The sequence below is a fragment of the Aquila chrysaetos genome, chromosome 11 (genome assembly GCF_900496995.4).
Source record: "Aquila chrysaetos chrysaetos chromosome 11, bAquChr1.4, whole genome shotgun sequence".
Lineage (NCBI taxonomy): Eukaryota > Metazoa > Chordata > Aves > Accipitriformes > Accipitridae > Aquila > Aquila chrysaetos.
The window spans coordinates 4,512,848-4,539,281 of NC_044014.1; the positions used below are offsets into that span (position 1 = coordinate 4,512,848).

The 26,434-nt window shown below is 47.4% G+C and overlaps 2 protein-coding genes and 1 long non-coding RNA gene across 5 annotated transcripts in view; 1 reads left to right on the top strand and 2 right to left on the bottom strand.

The window, feature by feature from the left end:
* Positions 1-8,499, bottom strand: part of LOC115348505 (phospholysine phosphohistidine inorganic pyrophosphate phosphatase) — a 90,642-nt gene extending 82,143 nt beyond the window's left edge. For both annotated transcript variants that reach the window (XR_003925836.1, XM_030031316.1), the window contains exon 1: positions 8,371-8,499. Coding sequence is in view for 1 of the 2 variants with exons in the window: in XM_030031316.1 (XP_029887176.1) it covers positions 8,371-8,486 (116 nt within the window). In the remaining variant the exon portion in view is untranslated. The remainder of the gene's footprint in view (positions 1-8,370) is intronic.
* A 3,585-nt stretch (positions 8,500-12,084) lies between these two features.
* On the top strand, positions 12,085-14,254 carry NKX1-2 (NK1 homeobox 2). Its single transcript, XM_030030823.2, has 2 exons — positions 12,085-12,335; positions 13,411-14,254. The coding sequence occupies exons 1-2, from the start codon at positions 12,104-12,106 to the stop codon at positions 13,998-14,000; spliced, it is 822 nt and encodes a 273-aa protein (XP_029886683.2). The 5' UTR covers positions 12,085-12,103; the 3' UTR covers positions 14,001-14,254.
* On the bottom strand, positions 14,244-26,222 carry LOC115348566. Of its 2 annotated transcripts, none has more exons than XR_005933533.1 (3): positions 25,996-26,222; positions 21,359-21,435; positions 14,244-15,699 (listed from the first exon to the last, which is right to left on the bottom strand). It is a non-coding gene; the product is annotated as an uncharacterized LOC115348566 (long non-coding RNA). The 2 variants fall into 2 exon arrangements; XR_005933532.1 differs by lacking the exon at positions 25,996-26,222 and adding an exon at positions 25,443-25,646.
* Between the last annotated feature and the right edge of the window lie 212 nt (positions 26,223-26,434).

The window sequence follows — 26,434 nt, forward strand, 5'->3', positions numbered from 1 at the left end:
CCACTGCCGGGAGTCACGCACCTAGCAAGTCACACACTGCTCTACACAGAAGGCAAAACCCCTCTTCTAGCCCCTGCGATGAGCAGGTTACATCTTGAAGTGTCAGACTATGTTACATTTCCGAATTAATGCAAATCCTGCGCCTGATCTTGCAGGCTTTTCCCAGGAGGACCTCTGGCTGCCAGAGCAGCACACACACCTGAGAAGAGGATGCAAAAGGGTTTTCCAGCTCAGCGTCGGCTGAAAGCGATAACCCCTTCTGGGGTCTAGCTGTGGAAGTGCCTGTTGGAGGTGACTACATTCGCTCTGCTTTATGTGCCCTCTGCTTAAAAAGCGTATTTGTGGCAATAATATATTATGCTTTCTCTGCAAATCTGCATTCGTGCTATTTCAGCAGCAAGCATTGTTCATCTTTTAATTTCAGCTTCTGAAAAAACACCAAGCAAAATCATTATTTCAAAAGTCTGAAGGAGGCCAGCCACAAAAGCCTTTCTCCATCCTTAGTTCATTTGGCCAGTTTTTACAGCACAAGCCTCCCAATTCCACCGAAACACTGAACTTCCCAGTGTTTTGCTCTCCGGGTGTGACGAGATCAGAGGACTGTGGATGAAACCCCACACACACTCCTGAGACAGAGCAACCTTGGCTTGTTTTCTGGTTGTTCCTTCTCTATCCCGGTGTCCAAACCTTTCCATTCCTCTGATTTCTGCCATCCTTACAGTATGTCCAAACTGCTTAAATCTTGCTGTCGCATTTCTGATGCTACTTTTGTCCCCTGATCTCCTGGTGTTTCCATTCACTGATGTCCTGTCATTGGTCCTGAGTACAGCCAAGCTCATTAAAGCTCCCGTTCTCTGGTGGTCTAGCTTTCTGCTCCATATAGCAAGGCTGGCCTGACAAATCCTTACATACAGCACTTTTTGGCCCCACTCCCCCTCGCATTCTTGTGTCTGAAACTCACCTCTACATCTGCTATCTCACGAGCACAATTTCCTCTCCAGACCCATATGGCTCACCTCTCTATATATAGAAGTGGATCATTTGGAGGGAATCCAAAGGAGGGATTGCAAAAGGGATTAAAAAATAGGAGGGCATTACCTTTGAACAGGAATGAAGGCAGATTAATAGGCACATATGAAGGAGCCACAAGAAAAGAGGCCAATGTTATTTAAGGGTGGGCAAGGGTGAAACAAGAAAAGGTACCATTATAAAGCTAAAGACTCTGGAAATACCACTTTGAGACACTGTTTGACAGCAAAAACTGAAAAATCACTACACTGTAGTTCAAAGTAAACTTTAAAAACCTACCAATGCCTTTATTTAGGTACTTTAATAATTCAGAATTTTTCAGAGGTAGCAATAAATACTGGAAGTTGTACACCAAAACAAACACAAAGTCCATCTTGTCCTGAATTCCCTACAAGGCTGCCTCTCTGACCACTGAATACAGCTGGATACCAGAATTACTGAATATATTACCTGATACTACAAATCATATTCCAACTGCCTGAACAGAAGAGTAGACAAAAGATTTGTCTACAGATTTGTAGACAACAATATGCCACAACAGTGAAATCTAGAATTAAGTATTTAATAGAAATAATACATGCTTTTGAAGTGAATCCACAGAAAGGAAGCACAAAGCAGAATATAAGAAAAATCTTTCTGGTCCATTACGTTCAGCAACAAGATGCATTTAATCGCTGCAGGTTTCCAAATTCACTTAAAGTATTACACTTAGCAGTCCCAGACTTTAACCACACTGCAGAAACTGAGTCAGGACTACTCACTTCGTCTTGTAGCGGCTGGCTGATTGTCATACTGCAACAACACAAAACCAAGTACAATTCAAACATATGGGTGTATTTTGTAACAAAATAAAACTCTGGTATACTTTAAATACTTGGTAATGCTCCGCTTTGGAGCTGTCAAGAAAAAAATCTGAACATTGGGGATGCAGTTAGCATGAACAGGCCTGGAATATATCTATTTGCATTAAGCAAAACATATTTATGGATAATATAATTAATCACACTCCAATAGCTTTCATTCTGTGCTAAAAGCAGTTAGGGGTTTTGCCTCCGAAGCCACTAATTATTCCATTAAAATTTCAGTCAAAACCAAGTTATCTTTGTCACAGTCGAATTCTTACTTTGTATACAAACAGCACCTGTTTGTAACTAATGAATTCTCTTTCTCAGAAAAAGAAAGTAAATTGCCAAAAGGTTTCACTTAGCCTATTTTATAGAGAAAGAATTCACTCTCACATGCTCTGCTTACCTACTTTAGAAAATACCATATTATTTCATTGCAATAGCTCAAAGACCAAGTTGCATTCCAAAAAACTTGTGGTGATTTTAATCGGGAAGCAATTGACAACTAATTCCAGCACATCACTTGCAAAGATACCATGGAATCTGAATGGCAGTACTGCTGACGATATGCAAAGAATCAGGCTCAGTTCTAAGATTCCAGACTGAGTTCACCAAGCATGAAAGACAGGGAAAAAAATACTACCACAGTGGTAAACCGAGACAAGTCTCAAGCTCTAAATAAAGCACAGAACTAGGTAGAGTGCTGCTCATCCACTTCAGGGATTAATCAGTATCAGGTAGTGGGCAAACAAGTACCATTAGGTAGTAGATATCACTGTAGTAGCTGCTATTATTCTTTATTGGTAAATATTTGTATGGTATGTAATCCTGCCGATGGACAGTAAGTAGCTCAAGACCCTAAAGGTTAATGATGTTTAAATTCCAAATGTGTAAGCACTTACTCATGCAATTTGTGCAAACAGCACTTGGAGTACCCACAACTTCAGGGACACAGATCTTTTTAAAAAAATAACGAACCTTGCTGATTAGGAAAGGAAATATAGGTTAGGAAGGTCCACTGCCTTCAGAAAACTGAGGCCATAGCTGATGTTACAGACTGAAGTGGAGCCGTGACAACTCTGCACCCACTGAGGATCAATTCCTGGATCTCGTCCTGGCTCTGCCAGTGAACAGCTACATGACAATACAGAACTGCTTCGTCTTTTTGTGTCTCTGCTGCTTCAGAAAGGGCAGGTGACACCTACCCTTCTTTGGGATCCATGGATAGAAAGTGCAAAGAGAGTTAACTGCAAAGACAAATGAACAGATATTTACCCAAGAGTTTGTATAGTTTATGTCCAAGTCTCTTTCTAGGAGGAACAACTCCTTTGCTATCACATGTCATGAAGGCATAGCAAGCCTTGGAACTTTGAACATCTGCACAGACTGTGCTAAGCCATGCTTCGTTATCTTCCATGACAACAGAGATTTCCTACTCCTTGTCCTACACACACTTTCAGATGGCTCTTTGTAAACTCACAACTGTCCCACTCGAACCCCCGCATGCTGAATTGCTTTACGGTTCCAGTTTCGCTTGTTCTCCTCGCAATCTTCGCCTTGTTAGACTCTCCAGGTATTTTATTTTAACACGACTGTCCAGCTGCTCCCCAGCCTCCCTGCTCCCCAGATTTCCGTTGCTCTTTTAAAGAACTCTGTAGAAAGTTGTCCTAACAGATGCACTATACTGGCCAAACAACAGGATGTTGTAAATGTCCAACTACTGTGTGCTTTTCATATGGATATGCTAATAGGCACACTATCAGCACACAGCTGTAAATGCAAATAACAGAGCACAGGCAGAGCATCTTTTATGGATGTTTAACCACCTTCTGTCTTGTAAGAGACCAGCTCCCTGCTATTTGTAAGATAAAAAGCGAATAGCTCACCTCGTGTCAATGCTGTGTAAATCAATTAAGACAACAACAGCACAGTACAGAGGCACTGTTAAGGCTGGCTCCAGAAGAAGCCTTTAAGTCACAGATGGGCCTTCTGATCTTGTCCGTAGGCTTTCTGATCTGCTCCACAGCGTCTGCCAGTTAACTGCACGCACTCAGAAGAGATGCAGTTTATTAATTCTATTATAAGGATTTTTTTAAAACAACAACAAACATATACTACAGTAAACTAAACAATCAAGAAATGTTATGGATTAAAAGTTTTAAAGGGCCAAATCATCTTATGAAGCTGCTTTTGGATCTTCTAGTCATCCACCACTCCAATATCCCCACCTAAAGTTAACAATAATAGTGCCCAGTGGATTTAATGACATTCCTGGCACCCTGGCTTCTGGGTTAAACCAGGGGTGCCAATGCCCTTAGGCACATGGGTGCCTGTCTGCCATAGTTGGGCCGAGTAACAAGAAGGATCCGGATTCACCTTGTCATTACTGGAGTGCAGAAGGAGCTCTGCTCTGTACAACAAATACTTCTGTGGTTCATCTTTTCAGCCTCCGATTCACCAGTTCCCTTTCAGTGCATAATGAATCCTAAGATATTTCACAGGTAAAATTTATCAGAGATGCAGGTACATTAGCAATAAATAAAGCATTCCCAGTTGTAACACTTGGTGTTTCATCACAAGTTATAACAACTTGGATAGTGACTACTGACGCTTTCCGCAGGAGGCACTCTACGGCACTGGGAAGTATGTAACTGAAGTGTGTAACTGAATGTCATCTTGGTCAGGATGTTTCAACATCCATCAGCTTCTTTGGTCATTCTTCTGCTTCATCTGACTGTACTGCTAGCTAAAAACAAACACGAGAGAACCACCCTCCCACCCCCCCAGCCATCATAAACATAAAACGGGCCAAATTCTGCTAGCAGAAATTACATCGCTACTCTCAAATACTAACTCAAATAACTGCATAGCAGAATTGGGCTGAAAACAAGAAAAATAATGCAGCAAACTTAAGGAGTCGACATGGCTTCAGTCACATGAAACCAACCGCAAATGAAAATGTTTACTTACGATTTTTATTGGGTGTGTACTATATGTTGTTACACAAAGTTAATTGCTGTAATGGTGTGGGAGATGATGTAGCAAGACAATCTGAAGAGAACACGTCAGCTGTCATATTATGACAGCTGACCATATCTGTAGTATGAATTATCAAAATGGTATTTAAGACTCCTATTGGACATATATATGCACTAAAAAGATTTTAGACATCTCCTTCAGCAAAAGACCATATCAATTTGAATTAATTATAAAGTTCCTAGCTATTTGCAATAATGACTTTTTAATTGATACAAAAATGAATTAATTAAAAAAAAGAGCTGCTTTTAGCTTTAATCCATCTGCTTGAAACCACTGAGCTGTACTATGACGCAGACACAAATATTAATGACCAACTGGCAATAGGATAATGAGTCAATGAAGATTTTAAATGGTGTGAGCTAGAACAATTACCAACCTAATAGGCAGATAAATAAGGCTACTTGACTTTACCCAAGGAAAATTATTATTCTTAACCACTTACATTGAATGACCTGAACAAAATGTTTTGGGTTAGGTTTTTTTTTTTCTTTCCTGGCACTTTTCTATACTCACTTCTGCTGTCCCCAGTTTCCACAGCTATCACCACCACTTCTCCTTTCCTTATTGACACTAAACTGCTCGGAGCCCACACATGCTAAAAACAACCATCATGCTCCCAGCACGCTCCCTTGGAAACAAACCTCGTGCACAGAGCTGCAGAGAAGCCCCACGGCAGCCCACGAAGCGGTGCAGCGTGTCACCTCCCCGTGCCACACGGTGGACACAGCACGGCACACACCTGCCAGCGCTCACCAGATCCTGCCCAAACGAGATCGACTTTCCCAGTGCAGCGCTTGGGAGCCTGTTGTTGGATTGCTTCTCCAAACCGACCTCGAAGACCCCTGCACGCCCCTCCAGGTCAGAGAGGCAGACAGGTCAGATTAGCTACCGAGTTGCAGAAATCCCTAACGAGGAACAAGGGCTTAGACATTTCCAGTATTTCAAAAGGAAGCCCGCAATATCTTACGTTTAGCCCAAGGCCAGAGTTTTACTGTTGTTTCATTAGCATATCTCTGACGTTGCTGTAAATTAAACTGCAGTTTACGTTGCCTCCATATGGGAGGTTTCAGCAAATGCAGTGGTAAAAGTTATTAAATAACAGCCTGTAACCTGACAGAAAATACCTAGGAGAAAAAAAACAATACATCAAAAGCATCTGGCAAACCGCGATGCAGATATTATTGAATATGTCCTGGTTTTTAAAGGAATTATTTGATCTCCGACAGTAATAAAGTAGTAGTTGTTATTTATGTTTGTTTTGGCCATGCCTGGAGAATTTGGCTATGACGCGGGCTGTCCAGTGCTACGCACTGCACAAACTTGGTATACACGACGGTCCCAGCAGAAAGTGCCAGTCGGCAAGAAATCATAAGAGGGTGGTAAGACGTGTTCTCCTGGAAGATGGAGAGCAGAAGACTCTCCTTCAACAACAGACCAGCTGGCACAGGCATCGGCCTCAGCAGGAAGCAACATTACCAGGATTTGAGTAAGACAAGAAGGAAAGCCAGGAAAGTTTAATCTTGGCAGAGGCCACCCCGGCAGTGCCTGCCCCTTTGCAGTCAGCAAACAGGCTGCTCTGTACACCCAAGGGAAAACAAATGCTTTCATTTTGCAACAAGCCTTTTCTCTTAGGGTCTCTCTTGAATCCTGACCCTGTAGCATAGCTACGGAAAGGCGCGAGAACAGAAATCATGCTGAAATATTGCATAAAGGGGACATGGAGGAATGGGAACAGAAGTCATAGGTGATCCCTTGGAAAACCCACGTGCCACGGTATTTCAATACAATGTCTTTATAAAAGCAACTTTTCCCTCTGCCTAATTTCACCAAATTCCCTCGGTGCGCGGCTTTCCTGTCGGCCGTCCTGGCACCCCCAAGCTCCCCCTGGCCAGCTGGGGCCAGCTGAGCACCACAAACAGGCCAAGAGCCTCAATAAGCCTAAAACTTGCTTCAAACACTGCTTTCTGGCGCTGGAACTCTGATCCTGTAGACAAAAACAGAAGATTCATCCAATGACACTTTATGTGCCCACTACATGTATTTTAAGCAATACGAACAAAGATAAAATTAAAAAAAAAAAAAAAACCAACAACAAAAACGCAGCAAAGAATTCTTTTATTACCAGTACCTTTGGATCTTCTCCAGTTCTGCCTTTTCCATGGCGGTGCCACCAACATTTAGGCACTTATTTAACTAAACTTGTGTGATTAATTTTAGTGATTTCAATATTTCTTCCTGCACATTTCCCTGCTTGATAAAGTACTCGCCACAGGTGTGTCTGTGCTGGGTGGTCCCAGAGGACAGAAGCCACAGAGATGCTCGCCGAGCGAACCTGTTGACGTTGACGAAGCCTGTCAACGCTTCACACTGGCTTGTATTTCGACATTTAAAACATTTCAAGTGGGGTACACGCAGCAGTGCTCACCGCGTGAAATGGATCTGGATTTTCTGTAGCAGGTTACTGAAACATCATGTAGAGCCAAAAGGCTCTTCCAGAAACCCACGACCTCCTCCAGTGGGGCAGACCCACCAATCAATACCTGCCTTTAAACGAAGATGGCCCTGCGGCCATTGCTCTCCCCTGGCCCCATCCTGCTCCTCCAGTCAAGCAGGGCTGATAGAGACATACTGGCAAGTCAACCTAGTTAATAGAAGGTAGTTAAAGAAATGAAATCACTGTCTGTTTAGCAGCGGTTATTTAGCTTGTGTTAACTGGACTGCATTACCCAGCTAAAAGTGAAGGAGTTCACTACCTGTGGGCACTGGTGAGTAACTTGCCACGGCAATACTTTGCTTTTGAGTCACTCATAAGCTGGGCAATCATTAACTGCAGCGCTGAAATTCTCCATTTCTGCTGGGTTGCAGGTTCTCTGCAAGAAGTCCCAGCTAATTTGACAGCAAAGCTCATCAATTTACAGAAGCACCATGCCGGTGCGGGCAATATTTTTAAAAATGATTACCGGGGGAACGTGCCAGACCTCTTATATATTGCCTGCTCCTGCTACATGCGCAGCGATGACAGTAAATACAAAATCAAGCGGGGCTGTGATCTGTCTGCGCTGCTGCGGGCTCCTTTCCCCACCAGCCCAGGAACAGCAGATCCACAAACTCAGCGGACTCCCTCGCAGCTTAAATAAGCCTAAAAAAACCACCAAGGTGACCCAAAACGTTCACGTTTGCTGTCCCGTCCCACTCAACTTTCACACAGCCAACCGCGGGGGGGGGGGGGGGGGCTGCACAGTCGGAGTGGTTTTAAACCCCGATCCTCGCCCGCTGTAGCTCCAAAGCCCAGGGTCAAGCCCACGCTGTATGTTTCGGGGTGCCGAGCCCGCACCGCCATGTTCTGGGGTACCCCCCCCACCCCGGGCGGCCCCTCACCGGCCTCCTCCTCCTCCTCCTCCTCCCCGGGCTTGGGAGGGCGGGCCGGGCCGGGTTCCTCCGACCCCCCGGCACCCACCTGCGTACCGCCTCCACCGAGCCGGCGATGGGCACCCCGCCATCGCCGCCGCTGTCGTAGAGAACCCCGCTGACGTCCAGCAGCAGCCCCCTCACCGCCCGAGCCCAGGCCGCCATCTCCCACCCTCCCCGTCCCGCCGAGCCGCGGGCGCTGCTGGGAAATGTAGTCCGGGGAAGGGAGGGTGAACGCGGCGGCCTCGCGCGGGTGCGTTCCGCCCCCGCCCCGCCTCCCAATTACTTTATTAATTAATCATTACTGTTGTTAACACACCTGAGGCCGAGCGGACCGGGCTTGGTTTTCCCCAGGCGATCGCAGGGACGCCGCCTTCGAGAGCGCGGCGAGCGCCCGGCGGCGCCGTTCGCCCGCCAAAACGGCGGCTCCTCTCCACAGGTACGGGCGAGCAGCCTCCGCCGCCGGGCTGCCCGCCGCCAACAGCCCCGGGAACGGGCCGGCAAACAGCCCCGGCCGTTAAAAAGCATCCAGTCAGCGAGTGCCGGGGCTCGTTCCCCGTTTCACGACGAACTCCCTCAGGTATCGCGTCCCCGGGGAAGAAACTTCCATCCTCTGAAGCACGCACGTCACCCGAGGCAGACGCTGTCGAAAGTAAAGGCAACGTAACGTGTTTCCTTAAAAATTTCTGGAAGGGCTCCAGACCCTCAGCAAGAGCACCCCGGGTCTCGATTTGGGTCGGGCTTTTCCGAGGCGACGACGAGCTTGGCGTGCTTCCATCTCGCAGCTTCCCTCAGGAGCGGCGGCACAGGTGGGATGGCGCATTCCCTCACGGCTCCCCCCGGGCCCACCCGTGCACCCCGTATCGCACCCTGCACCGCCCCGGGTGCCTCTGCGGGGCACTGAGGCAGGACAGGATTCGGCCCTTGGGGACCGAGGCGCTGATCCACACAGCGGGAGAAGACTGACGAGACCCGCGTCGGCTCGGCCGAAACGCCGACAGGGCCGTGCCTCGCCTCGGTGGCATCTTCTCGTACATGCCCAACGCTTCGTATAGACAACCGAGAAAAAACACACTGGCTCGTCATATAAAGAACTGAACCGATCCCCTCCGTTCTACAATCACGGATAAGATTTTATCAACAGTGTTTCAGCTTTACAGATAATACTGTATTCTCCCTCGATAGAGTCCAGATACTTTCTTATTGCTAATACTATCAATAGCATGCCACGACTCCCAGAATATATAAGGAGCTGCGGCGGAATTATAGTCCACTTTGTTTTAAGAAAAGCAGAGGAGCCTTGGCAGCATTGATTTGCATCACTGTTTCTGGAATAGCCTCTGGCTTCTCCTTAAAGATAATATCTAAATTCTGAAATTCATTAAATAGACCCAGAAATGGATCAGGTTATTTAAAACAACATCACTAATGGCGCAATATCTCAGCTGTCTCCACCGATAGCGAACATTGTCTTGGATAGTGTTATCAGTCCAGGACACCCGCTATGAATATTGATCCGCAGCTTGTTACAGCCATCACTTCACTTGCCGTCAGGACAGGTCAGGGTTGAAACCCACCTAGCATCAAAGCAATTTAAAGACAGCACTCGGGCTGAATTTTAATGCTTGAGCTGGGAAACGGACCAACTTCAAACAGACTGCTAAAACTAATCCATGAACGTGTGCTTTTTCGTGTGTGCCTTCCTACATGCATGTATGTTTGTAGGTCGGTGTGCATGCACGTGTTAAACCGATGATATTTGAAGATGGCTGCTAGCTCACAAATTAATCTCAATGCTACAATTTACCTTCTCAGCTCCTGCAGACACAACAACTCAAACAGAAGTATTTGTAGTCTCACATGTATCAGATTAGATATATTTTTTTTCTTTCAAAACTAAAAAACCTCTGGCACTCCCAAGGCTTGCGACCATTCTTAAAATAGTAAGCCGTGCACTTATTTACCATATGACAGTACCTATGATTTCTCCATGTAGTTTGAAACTAATGTTATGCCACAAAAAGACTCTTGTTTCAAAATCTTTAATCGGCTCTGCACTAAGACTTCATATGCGTTTTCTTTATTTGATCTCACTTTCGAAGCAAGCTGTCCAGCACCAGCAACTGCTCCTCTCCCCTTCCTTCTCCTCCTTCTGCACCTCAAGGAACTTCAAATACATAAGCAATACTTAACTAGCACACAGCAGTGTTTTCCAGTTCAGCACCGTCTTCATTTTCATGCTGGGTGCGTCCCCAAAACTAAGCCTTATCCATCTGTAGCTTTAGTGTGTGAACTCCTCAGGACAGAGCTCCCTTCTCTGCTACACGTGTGTGGTATCCCGTACCAGAGGCCAGTGCCAAATGGGCTCTCGGATGCCGCCACCACATAATTAACAAAAACAATTACTCGTAATCACATCGCCCCGCACATCTTCATCTCTTCATCTCGCTCTCCCGTTATCTTAAGGCCTGTGCCTTTGCAACGCCGAATAGAAAGCCCAATTCTGCTGAGGCTGAGACACCTGTAAAGAGGAGGAGGGCTGTGGTCTGCACCTCTTCCTAGGAACAAAAGCAGGTGGAGTAGCAGATTCCCACCGAGGGCCGCCTTCCCTGGCCTCCTCCGGCTGAAGTGTGCCCCTTCCTTCGTCTACACCTCAGCCTGATTCGCGGCACCAACAAACGCCAAGGAGAGGGAAAAGCATCCTCCTGACCAGATACAGATGTACAGAAACACATTGCTAGCAATTTTTTAATAAGCACGGCTGGCTAGAAGTGGTCATGGTCATGGGACTGGTGCAGGGTGGAGAGGCCTGACCTGCTGCTGCCTACGCTTTCCCAGTTATGGGTATGATCGGACAACGAGGCGTTTCCACTCAAGGCAAGGAGGGTTAGTCAGGGGCCTGCTCAGCGGGGCAGGCACTCCCCCAGCGCAGGCATGCCTCAGTTTCCCTGCCTATTAACTGGGAATAGCGTGAACGCCACGGCTGAGCTGCCGGAGTTAGGGCCAGCCCTTGGCCCAGAGCCTGAACCGGACTGACCCTTGAGCCGCCCCGAAATGAGCAGCAGCTCATTTCTCCCTGAGGACCGCTCAGTAGCTTCACATCTGTAACAGCTGCCGCTGGCAGAGGGAGTGCTTCAAGCCTGGAGCCTTGAAGCCCGGCGCAGCAGAGGGATGCAGGAGCCCTCCCTCCTCTCCGGATCCCTCTGAGACACGAGGCTCGCCCCGCTGGACCGCCACCGACCCGGGGCAGCTGCAGGTGGGTCGGCGGAGGGCAGAGGGAGGACGGAGGCAGCCGGGGGTCTCTCCGGACCCCGGGGGACAGCAGCCGCCGGCGGGCCGCCATGCGCGCTCGCATCCCCGTCCCGGCGGAGACCCCGGGTCCGCTGCCAGGGCTCCTGGCCCGCCCCCGGCCCACGTCTCTGCGCATCCCCAGAGCCGACCCGGGGCGGGGGCAGGTAACGGGCAAAGCCCCGTCGCCGGGAGGTTGGGGCTGGAGGGAGGCGCCCGCTGCGCCCCCCGCGGAGCCGGCGCGGCGGGGACGGGGAGGGGGGGACACGACGCGGGGGCGGCGTGCCAATGGCTGCGCTGCCCCCTCCTCTGCCCCCACCCCGCCGCCGGCCCCTCCGCCCTCCCCCCGGCCCGACCCTCCTCCCCGCCGCTCACTCCGCGCTGCGGCTCGGGAGGTGCCCCGGTCTTCCGCGGCCGGCGCAGCCCTCCGCCGGCTCCGCGCTGGGAGCCAGCAGGTCTCCGGCGAAGCGCGGAGGGTGGGGTTGGGGGGGGGAATGCCGGAATGCCCGGAGCGCGGGGCCAAGGCGGCCCCCATCCATCATAAAATCTCCTTCTCCATCTTAGACATCCTGGATCCCCAGAAATTCAGCAGGAGACGCGAACCGGCCGCGGGGAGCTGGGGCAGCCCCCCCCGCTCGGGCGAGCGGGAGAAAAGTTTGGGAAGAGTTGAAGTAGGAAAGGACGCTGCTGCTCCCGGCAGCGGGAGGAATAAACTAGAGGCACATGGTAGGAACGCGCTCGAGTTTCTCCGGCCGGCGCTGGCGGGGCGAGCAGGTGGAGGCGCCGGCAGACGGGGACCCCCGGCCCCCCGAGCCCGGCGGGGTGCGCTCCCCGTGCGGGGCTCCCGCAGGAAGATGTAACGGGCAGCGCGGGGGAAAGGCGCGGGGCGTGGGGGGTGTGTGTGTGTATCTATTTTAAGCCTGGATGGTGCAAAGGGAAAAGTTTTCGGTGTCCCGTCCCCCCCTCCCCGGCTCCCGGCGTGCGGAGCATCCTCCGCCGCCCGAGGAGGACGGGGCATCCCGGGGCGTGCCGCCGCCCCATCCCGGCCCCGAGCACGGCCCCGGACGGGCCGCGGCTCTTGCCAGGGCTCCGCACGGGGTATTTTTCCCCCAGCACGGCGGTCCCCGGGCGCCCCTTTCCTCGGGGCGGGAGGGGGTCGGGCGCCTCGGCCCCCCGGCTGGCCCTGACCGGCAGCGGGACGGCCGGCTGGGTAATTGCTCAGCCCGTCCCCACCGGAGGGATGCCTTAGCTCCCGTTGATCGATATCCTATTACCGACTCCCGCCTATCTCCTGCCCGCAGCTTGCAGGTGCCCACTTCAAACCTCCTTCCCCCGGCCTGATCCTAATATTGTTCGATTAAAACTTACCTTTAATAGATGACATCTATCGATCTGGCCCTCGCAAATCTGAAACTCCATTAGCGCGGGGATGGGGAGGGAGGGGGGATTTATTTCGCTTCAGAAGGGGACTTTAATAACTTCTTTTTTAATTGGTAAGAAATCCATATCGACGCCTCCCCCATCCCCGCCGCAGATGCGATGGCACAGCGGGGAGCGTGGAGGGGCTCTCGCACGGCGGGCGGGTTTTGTTTTTTTTCTCCCCTTTATTTTATTTCAACGATTGCCCTTATTTTATCACTCTTGGCGGGGGGGGTTGGGGGGGGAGAAGGGAGGGTGATGGAGAAGAAGAGCCGGGTTTCGAGGGGCGGCAGGCGGCTCGGCGCTGGGTGAGGGGCGGGAGGAGGGTGCGCGCCCCCCCCCTCGGCGCGTCCCCCTGACGACCGCCGCCATCTCCCCTTAGATGCGCACTCCCCGGCGGAGAGCGGCGCCGAGGCAGCGGGGCCGGAGCCCGACGAGGAGGGCGCGCCCGGGGCCGGGACCGGTACCGGGGCCGGGACCCAGCCCGCCGCCCGCCCGCCCGGTCCGGAGGAGCCGGGCTCGCCGCGGGGCGCCAGGCGGCGGCGGGCCGAGGCGGGATGCGGCAAGCCGCGGCGGGCGCGGACGGCCTTCACCTACGAGCAGCTGGTGGCCCTGGAGAACAAGTTTCGGGCCACGCGGTACCTGTCGGTCTGCGAGCGCCTCAGCCTGGCGCTCTCCCTCAGCCTCACCGAGACGCAGGTGAAGATCTGGTTCCAGAACCGACGCACCAAGTGGAAGAAGCAGCACCCGGGCGCCGACGGGGCGGCCCCCGCCGCGTCCCCCGCCGCGCCGGCGGGCGGCGGCAGCCCCAGCCCGCCGGGTCCCGCCGCTCTGCCCTTCCAGACTTTCCCTTCCTACGCCGCCGCCAACGTCCTCGTCCCGCCGGCCGCCCCCTTCCCGCTGGGCGGGGGCCCCTTCGCGCCCTTCCTCGGCCCCGCGTACCTCGGCCCCTTCTACGCCCCGCACCTCTGAGGTGGGCAGAGGCGCCGGGAGCCCGGCGGAGGGGCGGCGGGCCGCTCCCGGCCGGCGGGGCCGAGCCCCCGTGCCCGCCCGGGAGCCAGGCAGGGTCCTCGGCCCTTCCCTCCGAGCGGAGCGCCGCGTCTTCGCTTCTGGGGGTTGCATGGCCGTTCGAAGTGTAAGAAAGTCGATTTTTTTTGCTAGGCGTCACAGCAGCATGTTTAAGGTGCATACTTTGACAAAGAGAAAAAACCCCACTGTCGCCACTGGATTTTATTAGCACGTTTGAGATGTAATTATAGGCGTTGGAGATGGGAAAAGTAACCCTCTTGACACATGCCTGACACTAATTCCCTCCACATTCTTCTCCAAGTTCGTTTATAAAACACTGCTCGTTGCCGTTTGGCTTGCCAGCACACGTCTCAAACCTCGAGAGCGCGGGAGCTGTGGTGCTCGTTACTACTGCCGTTACCCTGATGATGATGGTGGTGCGCGTGGCCGTTTCAAATCCCAGGGACGCTCGCCAGCGAAGACGTCCCCAGGCTCTGAATTTGCTCCCGGGACTCGGTTGTGCCCTCTTTGACCCACGTTTCATTATCGTTCCTGACTTCTGACCTGAAAACAGCAAGCCGTGTACTTGGTACCCTACGCGGAAGAGAGTTTTTCTTTTTGTCTGAGAAGGTGTAGGAAACTGCAGCGCCGTGTCATCAGGTGACGAGTAGAAAATCTGCCCGGTCAGTGGGAAAGTCTTCGATTGCTGCTCATGTACACGGCCTCTCTCACGTTTCTTTTCAGTTCATTCCCAGTGACTTCAAAGGTTTTGGACGAGATGTCTAAAGATCATTCTTTTTGCAGGGAACAGTTGTTCTTGTAATAACGCAGCATTAGTGCCGAATGAGGCAGAAAAGAAAACATAAATCGGAGAAAATGATTACATTATTCATTTCTTTAAAAATGGGGCATTTGTGGTAGAAAATAAGTAAAACGCAGAATTTCCAGCATGCCGAGACCTATTTTCCATAACAGAGAAACACATGCTTTTTCTTTTTTGCTTTTTGGAGCACTTGTTAGAAAGGAAAATCACATTTCATCTTCATCGTTACAAGCACCGGGATGAAAAGGAATTTTAGCTGGGGGCTTATCCGTCCCTGAACAGACGGGAAGTAATTGGTTTAAAAAAATCTGTCTCATGCAGTTTTACAAATGATTACAACATGCTGTTCAAGACTGTATCCTCTCGGTCTCTTACGATGCTTTAAAGTACACATTGGCTCTCCAACCAAAAAACTTAGCTCATAAATCCTATCTAGCTCTTCTTGTGTTTGTCTAAATAAAAAGGTTTTTTAAATTATTCCGTGTTTAATTGTTTTTAGTTGTACTTGGGCGAAGCAGCGTTTGCTTCGTGGACTGCTTCCCCACTGGGTGTGGATCTCAACAGTGCCCCGTGTCGCATGTCAGCGACTGCGGGTGGTACCCCACCTGCTCCGGGCTGGCTGCGAGGAGGGGCTTCACGGGACACCCCTCTCTTGCAGAAATCGCCCTCCTGACTTCCAGCTTTGCAGGGAGCAGAGGCGTGAAACCCGCAAGGCCAGGCTCGGGGAACGGCTGCTGCCTGCGCCCTGCCAGGCCGGCGGGCAGGCTAACTGAAACGGCCTGCAGTTGTCTTTCCGCACCAGCGAGGAGGTACTCGGTGTCTTCTCAATTATTTGCATAGCTATGAACAAAACACGAGGTTCGCCTCGGGTCATGGATTTGGAAGTCATAACTACTGTGTGAATGTATTTACTTGCAGGTTAATTAAAGTAACTTTTTAACTCTAATTTGACTTAAGTTAGAGTTACAAAAGATGGGGTCATTGCAACTGCTCAGCATACATCCAGAGCTGCCTTGTTTTCTGGCCACTGAATCAGCAGTCCTGGGTGTCTGAGCCACCAGGATGCAACGCTGCTAACAACCCGGCTGTCCACTTCTGCCTGCCTGGAGTCAATTAAGAGCTCAAGCCCCGCAGGAAGAGAAAGGCGTTCTAGCAGGCTTGTCTAGTCCATTTTCCCTGCCTCAAGTTAGGACTAACCGGACCCAAATCCTCTTGGCTATTTGTGGCCTCCTACTTGTGATTGTCATCACTGTGCTTGCGAAAACTGGTTCTTCATTTAATTTGGCTGTCACTCTAAGACGTTCCCAGAGCATGAAATGGTTGGTCACCTGCAGTGCACTGAAATCTCTGGTGGAAAAAAAGACTTGTGCCCTGTCATTTGTCATATTAGTTCTTTTCCTTAAGAAGTGTAAATTGCAGCAAAAAACAGGGAATGTTACAAATCAAAGTAACACAAATAGTATAAATTGTCTCCTCCTTTGAGATGTGGTTTTGCTGTTCATAAACCTTTTCAAGGCTCTGTGGTTTGCCAGCAATTTTGCCTTTGGCAAAACTATGTTAGCTTTATAGGAAATCTGAATTCTTGATTCCTATGTAAGAAATGCCAGCCCTTTTTTCCCCCCACTCTGTTTAGTCACTTCTATAGCCCGGATTCACAAAAATGTTTTACAGTTAATTCCAGAGAAGTTAGCGGTCACGGTTCCCATTTTGCATGACTTGCACCTCTGCGCAGCATTGGAAGGGTGATGCATAGCGATGGGACTGCACATTTTGTGGCACCGATCCCAGGCCACCAAAGCTTTTCTGGGTAAATGCTTCCAAGCCCTTCAGACAGACCCTTCCCCTCCTGCTTTGTCAAGGGGGCGGCTGCTTGGGCGGGTGATCTCTTCGGCTTCTGGTTAGGGATGTGGTGACTGGCCACTTACTACAGCTGTAATTCAAAGCAGTCCTGGAAATAGCAATTGTCATCACACACCGCGTTGTCCAGATTATGCTATTCACACTGGTAACGCTTTTGGAAATGCCCCACTGAGTATCCATTATCTCTAACAATTCTGAATACAGATTTGTGCAATATTTTCAAGCATAGACAAAAATTGACTTTACTCACAGCTGAATATAGATGTTAAAGGGAATCATAAGTAAGTGCCATGTGTAAAAAGCAAAAAATGCATCTATATTAAATTAAAAGAGTTTTGAATTCAAATGCTCCAGAGACAACCGGAAAGTTAGTAGCTTCCCTCATTCCCACCATATCGTCTGTAATAACTGTGTCTGCAGTGAGCAGGCATCAACCACTGGGTTTCATACTGCCCAAACTACTGTAACTTCTGGGTCATGCAACCCTAGATAGAGCTTTGCTTATATACTCTCTTCATTTCTATGCCAGAACGTAACAGGGCAGCTAGGGCACTGGGCCTGAAGTCTCACCTCCAGCAATGGCAAGTACTTGGTGCTTGATAGGACAGCAAGAAAGCATATGCTATGCTTCAGCTGTAGAAAGGGAAAGCCCTCGACTCGTACACTGTTCATCTCTGGACAAAAAACTTAATTCTTGTTTCATACCTTCTCTCTGCACAGGCAATATTAGTGGTCCAAGAACCACAAAAGTGCTTTGGAAATCAACTTCATTTAGCCTGATAATGAAAGAAGCACGTGGGGGAACACCATGACATCACAGTAAGGGAAATGTTAGAAATGTCAATTTAACTAGACTTTCAGATCTGTATTTAAGAAAGAAACCAAAACAACTCATACAGTTGGGTTTGCAAAGTCTGAAGAATACACTGAACAATTAAATACATTGAGGTACAAAAGACAAAATATATTTATTGAAATATCAGTGACCAAGCATTTTTCATGAAGAAAACCAATATGATTTCTTGTGTAATACATGACTGGAAAATTAAACTGAAGTCTATTTCTTTCCTAGCAATCTCTCTCTCACTCTCTATTTCCTAGAACATCTGTAATAACCTATGTGCTACCTACACACAGGTGCCTGAGCTGAGCATAGAATGCCCTGGTTTCCACCTGTGGATTTTTCCTTACTGAGATCGAGTAGGACCATGTACAGAGAGCCAGGGATGAGCCAAGACAAGGAGCAGGCACAGAGCGAGCTCAGAGGCCTTCTACTGCTCCCTGCTTCTGGCAGAACAGTTCCTTTGGAAGAGACATGACCACTGATTTTTGTTGTCACTGTGGAACATGTAAGTCCCACCCTGATGGCAGCACAGGTCGTATTTATGTTGAGAAGTACGTAGCAATGTCTTCTGGCAGATGTCCTCTTGGCCATCCACACCCACAAAGACACACCTGTGTTGCGTGGAATGGCTGATGCACAGGGGATGCAAACATGGAGGTTTGTTGTGGCTGTTCCCTTTATCAGCTGCCTAGTGGGCTCCAGATAGCTGTCGCTGAACTAAAGTAACTCCTTGCCCTTACTACTGAAGGTGTCGACTAGGAAGATCTGCAGTAGGAAACGTACCAAGCATTTCAAAATTAGTCACTGCGGGCTAGATTCCAGCCAGCAGTTTTTCTGTAAGATATACATGAAGCAGGTTGAGTCCCTTTTAAAGATCTGGGTATCTAATCCTATGTCATTTTCTGTGACACATATTAGAACAACAGGTATGTGCAATCCTAGTCTTGGTATACTTAGTCCAACGGCTACACCGTTGTTATTGTTTACCTCATTTCATACAACACCATAGATACTATCTTTGTCAATCTGCCAGTACTATACCACATTCAGAAAAGCAATGAAAGTCAAGGTACCCATGTGTTTATCAAAGGCCTCACAAAATATAACAGCTGATCTATTAAATGCCTCATCAGCCCACTAAGTGGTCAGGTGACTCAGGAATGATTGAGAAGCATTGCTTTGGTCCCATATACCGGTTACACATGAGATCAAAGTCTGATTTTCAGCAGCTTTACAACTCACAGGCAGACTAGACGTCTAGCAAAATACCTGGTGGGTTAGATCCTCCTGAAGAAAAATTGATACTAGGGTTCTTGCATCACTAGGCCTGAACACATTTTTTGTTTTCCAGTATGACCCCGTATCAGCTGAAGTCACCTTGAACAGATCTTTATAGCACGTTATTGACACGGAAAACTCATGTTCTGGGCCCTATTTCTGGTAGTGTACTCAGTAAAAGTTTCTGGGAAGATAATGATGTGTGCAACTAATATATGAGCTGCACGTTACAGGTTTGCTTTAGCCTCTTAGTTGGCATCTCTGCCGTTTTATTCACAGGAGCTCTTTTGTGGTTCCTGTGATTCATGTAGCCTGTAGCAACACTACCTTTGCTTACTACTGTAGCACAAATATTAAACTCAATTTCCCTTAGATTTTCCCCTTCAAACACCAAAGAGTTCCCAAGCTAGCTTCTTTCTCAAGTTGATCATCTCATTTTCTATGTTCTGTGTAACGCCACATAAAAAATGTAATTAGGAACATGGCATTCCCTGGGGCTTAGGCACATTGTAACACTGCAGAGGGATTTCAGTAGTATTCAAGATTCATGCTTTTCCACCAAGCAGCACCAAGCACCCTCTTTCTCCGCCCTGTCCAGCTGAGGAGGGGGAGTGATAGAGCGGCTTTGGTGGGCACCCGGCACCCAGCCAGGGTCAACCCACCACACATACTGAAAATACTTTCAAAGATACCAGATCTATGTACAAGATCAATACAAATAAAAGATTTTACTCCTTTCTACACATGCTGATTTGTTATAGTAGCTTTGATCATGGAAGTTATTTTACTGCTATTGTTTAAAGAAAGAAGCCTTAAACATTCATTTTTTAAATAAGGAGGAATATACAGAGATACATAGACTTTGCAAAATGGGAACCTTAAAAGGTGTCAGGTTTTGTTTCTGTGGATCTTTAAGCACCTGACATAACAAATTGAGAGTCAGCTCAGTTGAAACCTTGTCCTCTCAGGTGAGGTCAGTTCTATAATGATGTCCCAACATCCAATACCTGTGCTGACACCTCTTGTTTGGTGTTTGTGGGTAGCCATTAGACTGATAGCTTTTCTTATCATTCAGTGTAATTCTGTGGAAGGGACTGAAAGTCACAGGTATCAGTGAATTCAAGAAATGCTGCATTTCACTGAAATTGCTACATAAGAGCATTAGTTTGAAGAAATGATAAGCCACAGAGAACGGATTGAATGCTTTACTAGTTTATTTGTCCCTTCTAAGGAACAGCCATATGATAGTTTAAGAGTAGGTAAATTCTGTCATGATCTTTCTGCTTTCTGAAGATCTTACTTCCTTTTGGCAATATGCTCTCCATATCTCTGATATCTCAAGTTGTGTGATTTTTGAAAACAATTATTATGAAAGAAATTGTTTTAAAACAATGGACTTTAAAGCAAAGTCTTTTGTCCTAACATGTATCAAGAAAGCCTGTAATTTTCTGAATTGTTCTAGAAAATCTAAGGCTAGTTTAAAGTCCTTAATGGGGAAGTTCAGGAACCGACAGCACGTCATCCTGAGGTAATGACAAGTGGCTGACGATGCAATAGGTTACCTCGCTAGTCTTTCACTGCAATGATGCCAAGTTAAAGTCTGACTTGGTCGAGGCATTATGTAAGTTCTTCAGTTTCAGACTACAGTAGCCCTGACCAGATGAGTGCTCACCATTTAGCACCATTAGCAATCTTTGTTGCAGCAATGTCAAACACTTGAACAGCACGGCCGGCGGGGATGTGCCGTGGTAGAATTTTGAAAAGAGTTTCCCAGCTCCTGAGATAAAGTGTATCCAGATGTTCAGTGCTCAATTCTGAGATTAACCAAATTGACAAGATATTTATTCTTATTACACAGTTAGATGTATTTATGTTCATTTTCTGTGTGCCCTCATGACAGTTATAGCTGCCATCTGGGTCAGATTTTAAAGTCTGGAGAGCAGGTAAAGTAGTTTGTCTTTTCCAGAAATCACTGTCCTGATAAAATCCAAGTATGAAGAATGGAAGTTAGAAAGCAGAACGTCTGCAGGATCCAAATCAAAATACATTTGTACAAGGAAGAAGCAAGCTCACATATGAGCCACTTGAAAGCCTGAAATTCAAACTGGCTTAGTCTCACTCTGATTTTCTTTGGATTTTATTTTACCATTTCTGATTTTTATGCTAGAAAATGCTATTTATCAGGGTCCTGTGGATTCTCAGACTCCTGCCCACTTTCTGCTCTCATGGATCTCACACTTGGATCATGTTGCTGCTGGAATTGCAGGTACACTACTGTCAGAGTTGCGTGTCAGAACTAGAGAAAAATTTAAAACTAGTCACTAGTGAGCTGAAGATATACAGCTCTTTTAATCTGTCTTGGTACATCTGAAAGTTGTTTTTCCCAAACTCTCTCCAGTTTGTGTCTTCTTGGTAGTGTGATGCCCAAGGAATGTGATGCTCACCAGAAATGTATGTAGAAAGGCTCCTTCATTTAATTAACTACAAGTTCAAGAAATAGAAGAGCTTGTAATTTACCTTTAAATCTAGGTTTCACATACAAATAAAATGTCTCATCTCATTTGTAGAAGGCTCTGGACATAGGCATCGATAAGCTGCAAAGGAAAATAACCGAATGTAAGTTCAAACATTGGAAACAATGCCTAACAGAAGAAAATAAATTAAACTATTTTGATTCTATAATTCCATTATCCATGCTGTCATCTAACAAACAGAGTATCATTGAAATCTTTGTAAAATAAGCCAACATACAAATCGGGTAGGATAAGTATTAACTATAGCTCAAGGTTTATATTGCAATAGGAATATCAGCTCTAAGGGTTGCTTGTGCTGCTTTAAGCTGGGTTAACTAACATCCATCCAATAAAACAGCACTATTTTGAGGGGGTTTTGCTATGCTTTGCCAAACTATCTGGAAAGATGAGAGTTAAAAAAGAAATCTCTAACTGAACTTGAGAGGCAGATATTCTTTGTAAGCATTACAATTTGTTGCTCCTCTGTTCTGACACACTGCACTATAAAATATTCTAGCTGTGCTGCAGGAAAGACTAAAGTTTCTTGTCCTGCAAGAAATGTCTTAATGTAGAATTCTGCTGTCAGTAAATAACCAGAATAACACAAACATGGGCCACGGAAAGCCATTTTTCTATATAAGGCACTATCAAAAATCTGCATGAACGTCAACTCTTATTGATGAAAATGAAAGATGGAAGTGTACAAGTAGAAAATTCTTGAAATCACCCATCTACCCATTGGTATCTTATCACCACAGTAATAAAGCACCTTCATCTTCTTCTTGGGTCTTTTCCAGACATACGCTTTCAAATAGGAGACATCTGCCACAGAGAATTCTTGCCCCTGTGTAGGTTTGGTATTACACCAGACGCTTTCTAACAGCAGGCAAACCAAGAAATGTTACATGGCCTGTGTCCCCATGTTCACACATTACAAGAGTCCCATCACTACGTACCGTTACCTTGTCAAGCCTTGTTCAGATGACACAAACATCTGCAAGGTTGGCCTGTAGAGTACGTGATACCATCACACTCTTCTCAGAAAGCTGTTTGGTATGAAGTACCCAGACAGCTCTCAGACTGGGATCGTAGGTTGAGTTCTCCAGGGCAATATGCTAACCGCTAGGTTTGCCTTAAAATCCGCCTTTGGTTTAGAGAAGCATAATTTTTTTTTGCTGAGTGGCAGCACAGTTTCAACAAGAGGAGAAAGGGTGAAGACTACCCTTGTGGCTTTCCTAGAGATGGAAAGACGGGTGAGACTGTCCTTCTGCCAGCACTATAAACTTGTATTGGTTTTAGCTAATTATGAACTTGCACCTTGAGCCTCATGACTTGGATGAATTCCATATCCAACCTGTTGACTGGTCTGAGTTTCGCTCTGAGGTGAGGAACTCTTCCTCTGAGCTGAGTAAGAAACTACCATGCCATTGAAGAATTGAACACTGGTGCTATGTGCCTAAACATCAGCTGTTGAGGCACTTCGGACACTTACTGCAGCAAACCTAAGACAGTGTTAAACTCAAGAAAGGGTCCTGCAACCCTGCTACTGCACTGGTGCCTTCAGCAACTCCCACGAGCAGCACGTTAATCCCTGGCGCACACTGAGCTTGTGCAGCCGAACCAACTTAGGAAGCCAAGGATGTAATTCCCTTGTATTGACCCTACCTTTAAATAACCACAATAACTGGATGCAATTCCTCAGTCTCTTCACACGCCTAATTCCCAACGACTTCAATGAGCATTCCTGCCAGAGACAGAGCTGCAGAATTACTCCTAACAACTGGCATGACTTAACTTGTTCCTTCTTATAACTTTGTGGTTTACTTACATGTCAAATTGTATTTTCTGGGTAAGCAGAATGAATATAATAACCCTCTTTCCTCAAGTAGGTCAAGATTTTCTTCTTTTCTGCAGGGCAAATTATTGTAAAATGTGAACATTTCATGTCTTCTGTTTTTCATATTTTGGTTACTGTCATGTGGAGTCTTTTAGGTATCTACAGGTAACTAAATAGTACACATTAAGCTTCTGCTTTCCTTTTTTAAATCACAGGAAATGCTACATCTAGCTGAGAGCAGATGCTTCAGGATCCACGGTAATAGCTGCCACTGTGCACAATGTGAACCATTTAAAATTCCAACTTGATAGCATCTAAAGAAGTGGATATTTTCTGTGTCTTGATTTTAAGTGCCAAAAACAAAGGAGGAAAGAAAGTGAGCCACAACAGGACTACACTGATCCTATATAAAACTGATCAAGCTTACATTAAGTAGGGGGTTGAAGTCACTCATCTCTTGAGCGTTGACTAACTAGATTCCAGTTGAGAGTTATTTTATACTTGTAACTTTTAAATCTCAGAAACAGTCCATACCAGCTTTAAAAAAATACATTTACACATAGTATCTATACATTCCATATTATGTCTGTATTTGAGGCCATAAATCTTTTTCTTCTTCTTTCAGGCCTTGCAGAATCCAAAAGAAAGCAAGCCCTTTCCTGCTTGAGGGTTATTTGTGTGGTTGGTTTTGAAGCTCTGCATTTCAGATGTGAATCTGCAGTGTTTACTTGGGTACATGATTGCTGTTTTCTTGGGAGTGAGGCTGGATGCCTGGCTTCTGAAATCACCTCTCAGGGCAGTATGGCTCTTGCTCCTTGTGGCAGAGCCTGAACCCAAGATTCAGCACTTCAGCGACTGATCTTGGTTGCCTTTAGTCTGCATTCTTTAATTTTTCAGATTTGTATTTTCCTTATATGATATGTGCTATTTAATCCTTTGGACAAGTTCTGTCCTTTCTACATTTTTCTGCTTCCTCTGAAAAATGCATGGCTGGATGAATCTAAAACAATTGGAAGTGTCCTTGAGAAAACCAGCATTTAAAGGCAGGTAAAAGGCTGCTCTTGAGTTGTCTATGAAAGATGTAAAGAATGTAGCTCCCAGTATCTTATTTTTGTGACTAAATAGGTAGAAGGCATCATTAGCATGCCTTCAGCAAACTGATAAGCTATCATCTACCATCCTAATGAAATAACAAAGTAAAAAACCCCATAAACCAGGCAGCTTAAACCTGCATTTCTTACCCAGGAAAATCCCATCAATCTCACGGATTGCAAATCCTGGCCCATGTCCAATCAGGCTATTCAAGACATGTGGGTATACGACAGACAAAAGTATGCATTTTTTTCCTTATACCAGAGATGATCTGGGACCAAGTATAATACTCAAGACAGGCATGTCATTGCTTATTTTAAGCCTTAAAATTTTAGGCATTTCACAAAAAAAAAATCATACTTTTAACTAGAAAAAAAGGGGTTTCAATAGCTCCTAGATAATAACTGCTTCTGGACTTGAGAAACTTGGCACAGTACAACCATGTATTCATTTAACAGACACCACTGTGAAATGTGTTTTGCAATTTAGCACCTAAGGCAGAACCTTTTGGTGCTTCATGCATTCAACTTTGGCAGCAGATATAGGGCGCTATTCGTTGGCAGAATTAGGCTAGTAAGAGACATAAATATATTAGCAAATTAAGCCTAACTGTATCTGTATTTATAAAAAGCACAGTATCATCTGTTCTACTCCCAAACCTCGCTACATCAAGCTGACTGCACACTGGAAAAATTTTCTCCAAGGGCAATGTTCTCCAAACGCATAAGCAATGCTGCTCCCTGACATCCAAGGTTTGAGCAATTTGGTTAGAAGATATGACAAGATTCAGGAATATTTTCAAACGTAGGGTTGCTTTAGTGCACGGAAGATATGCAAATTCTCTGTACTGTCAACCTAGGATACCATGTTTTCTTTGTGGAAAAAATAAACTCTCTTCCAGCATTGATAGACTTGTCCAGACAATTTATGAACAAAAAGCAAGAGGCACCCAGAAGTCACCCAGTGAGATGGGTAAGAAAAAAAGTGAAATATTCTCACTGGTTTTCTTTTGGATTAAAACCAGCATGTATTTATCAAACACACCTCACCGTTCCTTGTAAAGGTCCACATTTTCTGGTTACAAAATGCTCTCCAAGTATAATTTAGCCTGGGGAAAGGTCAGGGTTGTGCTAGCTAGTTCCAGCCTGCCCCTGCTCACCTGCTGGCTCCCAGCTGAAAGCTCTGTGTAAGAGCATGCAGGGCCCTCCTGCAGTGGACCTCACTGCCTGCACATCTCTTTCCCTTCAAAGGCAGCAGGGTGTGAAGACCAGGACTGCATCAATGCCATGCTACCAGTGGAGACCAGCACCCTGTTCCTGGCACGGTACCACGCTGGAGGAGCTGTGGTGGAAGGTGATGCATTCTACACATAGGCAGAAAACAGTTTGCACAGGAGCTACATAAGGAATTCATTAGAAAACTTAGTGAATCTCTGACTTCTTAAAATTATTTTTGTAAGCCACAATTATCAAGTATAAAAAAAAAAATCACGAAGAAGTTGATGTACAGCTCTTGTGAAGATTGGCTTTTACTATCCTCACAGCAGCACTTCTCACAAAAATACCAGCGGAGTAAGGACCTGCAGACACCACTACCCATGCAGCCAGGCCACAGGACAGCGAGCAGCAGCCAGGAGTTACCACAGTCACCCTACAAACTTTGCATTTCCATGAATTTCCTCCCAGTCCCTATCAAAATTTTTCCGTGCTCACCCTTTTCTACAGCAACGTCCCAGACGGGGCCAAGGGCCGACTGGGCGCTACGGAGGAGCCTGCTGGGCGGTGACGCGCAGAGCCAACACGGCCGGGGACTTCAGCCCGCCGAGGCGGCGCGACGTGGGGGAATTTTTATGGCTGCAAAAATTGGCCCCGAGGCCCAATTGGGCCGAGGGGAGCGGAGCCCGTGAGGCGGCGGCTCTGAGGGAAGAGAGCCAACGGCCGCCTGGGCGGGACCTTGGCTCGCGGGGGTGTGCCCTCGCCCCACGCTGATTGGCTGAGCGCGGGGCGTAGCCGCCAATGGAGAGCGGCCCGACCAATGGGAGGCGGCCGCGGGCGGGAGGACCGCTGCCGCCGCTCGGGGAGCCGTGGGGGGGAGGGCGCTGGAGGTGGTGGAGGTGGTCAATCTTGCGGCGGTAGCCAATCGGCGCCGGCG